General features: G+C 43.6%; 1 protein-coding gene across 1 annotated transcript; it reads left to right on the top strand.

The window, feature by feature from the left end:
- Nucleotides 1-385: 385 nt before the first annotated feature.
- On the top strand, nt 386-3,480 carry TTC30B (tetratricopeptide repeat domain 30B). Its single transcript, XM_015814975.1, has one exon. The coding sequence runs from the start codon at nt 386-388 to the stop codon at nt 2,381-2,383; it is 1,998 nt and encodes a 665-aa protein (XP_015670461.1). The 3' UTR covers nt 2,384-3,480.
- Nucleotides 3,481-7,718: the final 4,238 nt, after the last annotated feature.

Raw genomic sequence — 7,718 nt, 5'->3', positions numbered from 1 at the left:
CGAACGCTCCGCCTTAGCTATTCTAGGCACCCGGCCACGCCCCTCACGTAGAACGCGTGGCAACAGCCGGCGTCCCGAGCCACTTCCAGAAAAACTACATTCCCCACAACGCTTGGCGCCAAGAGAGAAAAGAGAGCCGCGCGGCCCGCGGGCTATGTGGTCCGCATGGGCAGGCCTTTGGGGTACCCATCTCTCTCTCGCTTTTCAGGGTCGTAGCGACCCAATGAGAAACCAAATACGGAACGGGTCGTTTCCCCAGGGCGCTCCCAACCGCCAGTTGCGAGGGGCGGGCTCTCGGTTGCCTTCCGCTTCCGGTGGCGGCGTGTTGTTGCCTAGGCAACGTTGTTTGCAGGCAGCCGGAGGCTTGGTCGGAATGGCCACCGACATGGCCTCTATCGCCGACGGGGAGTTCACGGCGGCTATTTACGGGCTGATCCGGGCCGGCCGTTTTGCAGAGGCGGTGGGTATCTTGAGTAGCGAGTTGCAAAAGAGCTGCCGCTCGCGGGCCGGCCTCTCGCTCCTCGGCTACTGCTACTACCAGCTGCAGGATTTCGCGGCGGCGGCCGAGTGCTACGAGCAGCTGGGGCTCCTGCACCCCGAGCTCCACGAGTACCGGCTGTACCACGCGCAGGCGCTCTACAAGGCCGGCCTCTACGGCGAGGCCCTGCGCGCCACCGCCCCGCTGCTCGACGTCGCGGCCTTCCAGAGCCGAGCGCTGCGCCTGCAGGCGGCGGCCCACTACGCCCAGGGCGACCTCTCCAGCGCCAAAGCCCTGGTGGAGCTGCAGCTGGCGGCCGCCGCCGAAAGCAGCCCCGGCGCCCCCTCCGAGGACCCCTCCGAGCTGCCTGACGCGGAGGTGAACATGGGCTGCCTCCTGTACCGCGAAGGGCAGCACGAGGAAGCCTGCAGCAAGTTCGCCTCTGCCATGCAAGTGCTGGGCTACTGCCCAGAGCTGTCCTACAACATGGCCCTGTGCTGCTACGCTGCTAAGCAGTACGCCCCTGCTCTGAAGCATATTGCAGACATCATTGAGCGCGGCATGCAGCAGCACCCGGAGCTGAGTGTGGGGACCAACACGGAAGGCCTCGATGTCCGCAGTGTGGGCAATACGTTGCTCTTGCATCGGACAGCCCTGGTGGAGGCCTTCAATCTCAAAGCTGCCATTGAATACCAGCTGTGCAACCTCCAGGCAGCTCAGGAGGCCCTTACAGATATGCCCCCTCGGTCTGAGGAAGAGCTGGACCCGGTCACTTTGCACAACCAGGCTCTCATGAACATGGACAGGAGAGCCACAGAAGGCTTTGAGAAACTTCAGTTCCTTCTGCAGCAGAACCCTTGCCCGCCGGAGACATTTGGGAACTTGCTGCTGCTGTACTGCAAGTATCAATACTATGACCTGGCTGCAGATGTGCTGGCTGAGAATGCTCACTTGACCTACAAACTTCTCACTCCTTACTTGTACAACTACTTGGATGCTATGATCACCTGCCAAACAGCCCCTGATGAGGCCTTTCATAAGCTTGATGAACTGGCAGGGGCCCTAACAGAGCAGCTCAGAAAACTGACAAAGGAGGTGCAGGAGTCTAGGAAAAATCGAGATGATGAGGCTCTAAGGAAAGCTGTGAATGAGTATGATGAAACGCTGGAGAAATATGTTCCTGTCTTTATGGCCCAGGCCAAAATTTATTGGGACATGGAGAACTATCCCATGCTGGAAAAAATGTTCCATAAGTCAGTAGACTTCTGCAAGGATCATGAAGTGTGGAAACTTAATGTGGCTCATGTACTATTCATGCAAGAGAACAAATACAAAGAGGCAATTGGTTTTTATGAGCCCATTGTAAAAAAACACTATGACAACATCCTTCAAGTTAGTGCCATTGTCTTGGCTAACCTATGCGTTTCTTATATTATGACTAGTCAAAATGAAGAAGCAGAGGAGCTGATGAGAAAGATCGAAAAAGAAGAGGAACAGCTTTCTTACCATGAACCTGAAAAAAAGATCTACCATCTCTGTATTGTCAATCTAGTTATTGGGACTCTCTACTGTGCCAAAGGAAATTTTGACTTTGGCATTTCTAGAGTAATTAAGAGCTTAGAACCGTATAACAAAAAGCTGGGCACAGATACTTGGTATTATGCCAAAAGATGTTTCCTGTCATTGCTAGAAAATATGTGTAAGCACGTGATCATGGTACGTGACAGTGTCATCCAAGAATGCATCCAGTTTCTTGAGCACTGTGAAGTTTATGGCCGAAATATCCCTGCAGTAATAGAACAACCACTTGAGGAAGAGAAGATGCACAGTGGGAAGAACACGGTTACCTATGAAGCCAGGCAGCTGAGAGCACTGATGTATGAAGTGATTGGGTGGAATAAGTAACTGCCATAGCGTATATATTCAAAATGGCCCAAGTCAAAAGATCAGTGAAAAGTGATGAGGTAGTAGCGTTGTGTTGTAAAAGTTTCACAGGAATTTGAATTCACTTGGAATTATAGGGCAGCACTTTCCACCCTTTAAAAACTTATTTTTATTAAAAGAGCTTCCTCATCAAATGTATAATACATTTAACAAAAGAACTGATTTATAAATTTGGAGTGTTGTGCTGTCCAATTAATAAGTAGCACTATAGAATGATTGTATTATGAGGGGTGGAGGAGGACATATATGCTATATTTTTCCAGAAGTTATTTGACTACAATATTTCATTTAATCCAGGCTTATAAACAGCCTTTTGAAAATACCGAAAATACCTTTCAAATAAGTATTCTTTGGAAGTTGAAACTCAACATAAGTCAACTGCTAAATTTAGTAAGGGCAGAAAATTATCTTTGAATGATGTCAAGCTTTTGAACATTTTAACTTTTGATGTATGTATATTAATGCTTTCATGGTAATGGGAGCTTTGGATAAGTGGGCATTCAAGTCCCAGTTTAAAGCAATAAAAAGTTAGTTTTTTTTTAAAAAAAGGAACATTTAAATTTTACCAATACATGGTAAAAACATGGAACATATGTTTTTCCACAATACTCTCTGTAATGTTCAATGAAAGCTGATCGTGTGTGCAGGGCAAGTAAAAACTGATGCAGGAAATACTAAGTAACTGCATTTATTTACAAATAATTTTCCTTCCAAATTTACTGACACCATATTTGCTGCTAGATGTATCAGATAGCCTAGCAGGGCTCATTTGAAGGCAATGTACTAGTAGTTAGTTGCTATTCCTTTCTTTAAGAGATAGAAATATTTACTACTTATTCCAGTTATGAAGTTTACCATAGCCCAAGAGACCATGTCAAGCCTACATAATTTCTCATAGGGTTCAGCCTGTGTCTTCTATCTTTTAAGATTACAGGTATGATTAAAGTCCAACCCTATACTGTCAGTATAAATCTCTCCTTTTCCTTCCTTTCCCAGATGAAAAGTTCTAAACAACTAAAAAAACTATGCACCATTTTGCCAGACTAAATAAAAATTATTAGTACTGTGGATTTTGTATTTTTCTTTAATCAGTCAAATTCAAGATGAAGCTGAACATTATTACCATTGTACAACAGCTTGGAAATCACCCTGATCATACAACATGCTAAACATGTCTTAGTATATCTGTAGTAAAAGCTCTTAACAGTGAATGTGGCCCAAATGGCACAGTAAACTGGTTACCTCTAACTTATTGATCTCTTTATCTTTTGAATGATATTCCAGCAACCTTTGAGCAAACTAGCATGTATATGATGTTTGAGTGGCACACTGGACTGATAAAGGCAAACTAAGCGAAAACATATCACGGTTGAGTGTATGTTTATAATATCCCTCAACCACCCTGTAACCTACAAGCTGTATTTGTAGGATAACCTCAGTCCAGTAATGATGAGACTTAGGTAACATGGAGTAAGTCATTGTGAGATCATTATATGTTGGAAGCCAATAGATATAGAGCAGTGGTGGTGAACCTATGGCACGGGTGCCAGAGGCGGCACTCGGAGCCCTCTCTGTGGGCACACATGCCATTGCCCCAGCCTCGCCTCCCCCTGTGACCCCCTCGTCTCCAGCAGCCCCCCTGAAGGAGAGTCGCCCTTGAGTGTGGCCCACGCGGAGCAGCACAGCCAAGGACATAGCAGACAGACAAGACTCTGCCCTCACACCCCATCGTGCACAGTTGATGCTACAGGGCGCAGGCAGAGGGCGTGACCGCCATAGCGCTGCTGGGCTGCCTGGGTGATCTGCAGCAGGCCCTGGAGGCAGTGAGTGGTCCTGTGGGCAGGCGGGGTGGGGGATGGGGGGGCGGAGTGGGGGCAGGGCAGGGGGTGGAGTGGGGGCGGGGTCAGTTTTTGGGCACTCGGTCTCTAAAAGGTTCGCCATCACTGATATAGAGTATTTAATTGGTGCCAACATCATTTGAATCCATCCTATATTAAATGTTTGCACAATTTCAGGAAACGTCTCGTGGAATCTAACTTTATACGGAAGAGAGGAATAGGAAGTAAAGCATGTTTAAAATTTACAGGAGAATTGTATATTGTTCAGTGTAAACACAGTGACCTTTATTGAAAGTTTTTAAAAGTCATTCCACATTATAGGGGACAGAATGCAACCTGTGGGCAATGATACAAGGAGATAGAAGAGCGATGCTTAGTATTCACTGAGTGCTTTCTGTAAAAGTTGGTGGGCATTTAAAAAAAATCCTGGGCATATTTGCCGGGGTTCAAACGTTGAAATTTCTCGAAGCAATCTAATGCACAATAAAGATATCTTTATTATGTTATCCATGGCTGATTTTGCTAGGATGGTCCTTGGCTGTGGACATTTCCATTTTAAGATCCTCTTTAATAGTTCCGTGGCCAGTATTATCTATTGGTATCTAATGCCCTCATCCAAGTTTTTAATGCAAGGAGCCAAAGTACTGAAGGCCTTAAAAGGAAACTGCTGAGAGAAGGATATTTTCGGACTTTGTGTCTCCATCATCCCTTCTGAACTGCACTGCATGTTAAAACTGCAGAAAGAAACACTTTATTCCTCTAACCTCTATTGTTGCTCAACTTCACCTTGATACTGATTCTGCAGCATCTGCAAAGGTGTCATGCCCCTATGCAGCAAGCTCCACCCCTGGGGGTATCACATTTGATGGGACAACATAAATACAAAAGGGTCAGGGCTTGCACGGCAATACTGTGATGCTGCTTTCATCATTCTGAACCACCTTTGCCCTCTCTGGGGGATGCTGCATTGTTAGAAATAGATTAAAGAGTAGCATATAACACAATTGCAAACACAGACGGTGTAAACTTATATTGCAATCTTACGTTCACCTATTCAAAGGGCACATTGTGTGTGTATATAGAAACTTCACAGAGTGCAATCCTAGTCCAGAAATGGTAATCTAGTATCCACCAAATGTTATTGGAGTTCAATTTCTATTAGATCCAAATACAATAGATAATCAGGCTAATGAGAAAGGTCCTAGGTTCCTAACCTTGATATACACACCGGGCTGGAAGTAAATCCCATTCCTTAATTGGGTTTACTTTTAGTAGCCATGTCTAGGGGTGTCCTGAGATAATAGTTTAAATATTTAAATCAAACATGCATTTTTCCTGGATAATTAAAATAATCCAAACAGCAAATGAAATACCATTTTAAAATTAATTTTTGTAGGTATATTACAGTATCCTCTATGGGAAGTATATGAAAGTAACTCCAATTAACTGAATAACCTAAAATTGCTACAGAACATTCGTAGATGGCAATAAAATTAATATTGACATAAATAGATGGTTAAAATGCCAATGAGTTTTGGAGGATAGATACGAAAATTGATAATTTTTATTTTCATAAATGTATATTATTGCATTATTATACTTCATTGTATAGATTGTAAACCAGTTGAACTGAGGCAGAGTATGGATTTCATCCATACATTATTGCTTTAAGATGATTTTATATGTATGTATTATGTATGTGTATATGTACAGTATATATCTCTGAAGATTTTCTGTCTCTATGCTTTTCTTGGTTTCCTGAATTTCAGCTTTATCACCACATTTTTACTTCTATTTTTCTGCTGAATACATGCAATAAAATTCCCAAGTCATGGACACAATTTATATACCGGTAATAACTTTCAATTGCCTGATACTTTGGCAGTTGTGTTTTCAATATTTAAAGCTGCCAGTTGTTGGGGAAAAAGTGTAATTTTGATTCTCATTCTCATCATAAATTTGGAAGAATCTTAGACTGAAAATTGTAGGTAAATCTTTCTTTCTTCCTCTCGTTCTCTTGACATGTATGGATTAAAAGATGAATGGGGAATGTTCTATAGCTAGGTATGATTCTTGATATCTAAATGTGAAAACAGCATACTGTACTTCTGAATGCTGGATGAGGAAGACAAACTAATAGTATTTTATTACCTTCACATCTCTTTTAAACTCCTTGATGGCATCTATTTTCAAAAGCAGATGTGAAATCATAAGCAGTTTACTCAAAAGTCAGAACTGAATACTACACAACAAGGGATCCATGGATCTTGAACATCAAAGCATTCCTTCAACCCTCTATTTGCTTATATCATCCATTGTATAGAAGGAAAACCAACAAGCCAATGGCTCAGAACCACATGCTGAATACACAGCAGGGATGGCTTGAGCACTGTTTGCTTTTTCATTCCTTCCCCCTCTCTTAAATGTATTCCTGTCCCTCTTTAAGCCTGCCTCCATCACTCTATCCTCCATCAATCCAAGTTGGGATAGCACATAACCCAGTTTTCTTTCACGTCAGACGAAGCAGGAAGTCAACACTGCAAATCCTAAGAGGGCTGTGGTGATGGATCGGTCATGTTATGGCTTGGAAAACTTCTAAAAGAAAATATTTGAAAAGTCACCTGATTCCAAGTATCCCTTGCCGGCAGCAGAGGGGTTATGTGAATAGTAAAGCAGGGGTCAGAAGACTCTCATGCACATCCACAGCATCACCTCTTCGCTGTAAGAGAGGGACATTTGGAATTTGATTCAAATATCATTGTAAAAACGATCAAACAAGAGGTGCCATCCTCAGTTTTTCCTTCTATCTTTACTAAGTAAAAGAATACCACCGTCTTTTGATCTGACATTTCCTAGGTATCATACTTGGTATCACTGAAGTAGCATAGAGATGGGCAGAAGTTAAACTTCCTTCTCATCACATTGAGTAGCAAGGCACTTACAGTAAGAGAGAGCATTTCCAAAGACCTCTCATTCATGGCATGTCTTGACCAGGACTGTATGTTACAAAATGTGTGTGTGTGTGTGTGTACCTTCGAGTCAATTTTGACTCCTGGCAATGCCTGGACTAATCCCTGCAGTTTTCTTGGCAAGCTTTTTTGAAAGTGGCTTGCCTTGCCTGCTTCCTGGAACCGAGAGAGAATGGCTGGCCCAAGTTCAACCCATCTGGCTTAGTGTCTAAGGTGAGACTAGAACTCACAGTCTCCCTGTTTCTGGACAAATGTCTTAATCACTATCCCAAACTAGCTCTCTTCCACATGTTACACAATAGATGGACTGTATAAAAAAATATAGAAAGGATTTATACATGAAACCCGACTTGGTGTAGTAGTGGTTCAGGCACCAGACTAGAAAGCAGGAGACTGAAAATTCAAGACTTGCCTTAGCCATGAAAGCCAGTTGAGTGAGTTTGGGCAGTCACTCTCTCTCAACCCACCTCACAGGGTTGTTGTTGCGGA

The sequence above is a fragment of the Protobothrops mucrosquamatus genome, unplaced genomic scaffold, assembly GCF_001527695.2.
Source record: "Protobothrops mucrosquamatus isolate PMUCROS unplaced genomic scaffold, P.Mucros_1.0 scaffold301, whole genome shotgun sequence".
Taxonomy (NCBI): domain Eukaryota; kingdom Metazoa; phylum Chordata; class Lepidosauria; order Squamata; family Viperidae; genus Protobothrops; species Protobothrops mucrosquamatus.
The sequence above is the reverse complement of the archived record's forward strand: the minus strand, read 5'-3'. Positions and strand labels throughout refer to the sequence as shown.

Coding starts and splice junctions, on each gene's coding strand:
- TTC30B (XM_015814975.1), top strand. CDS start 386: ATGGCCTCTATCGCCGACGGGGAGTTCACGGCGGCTATTTACGGGCTG.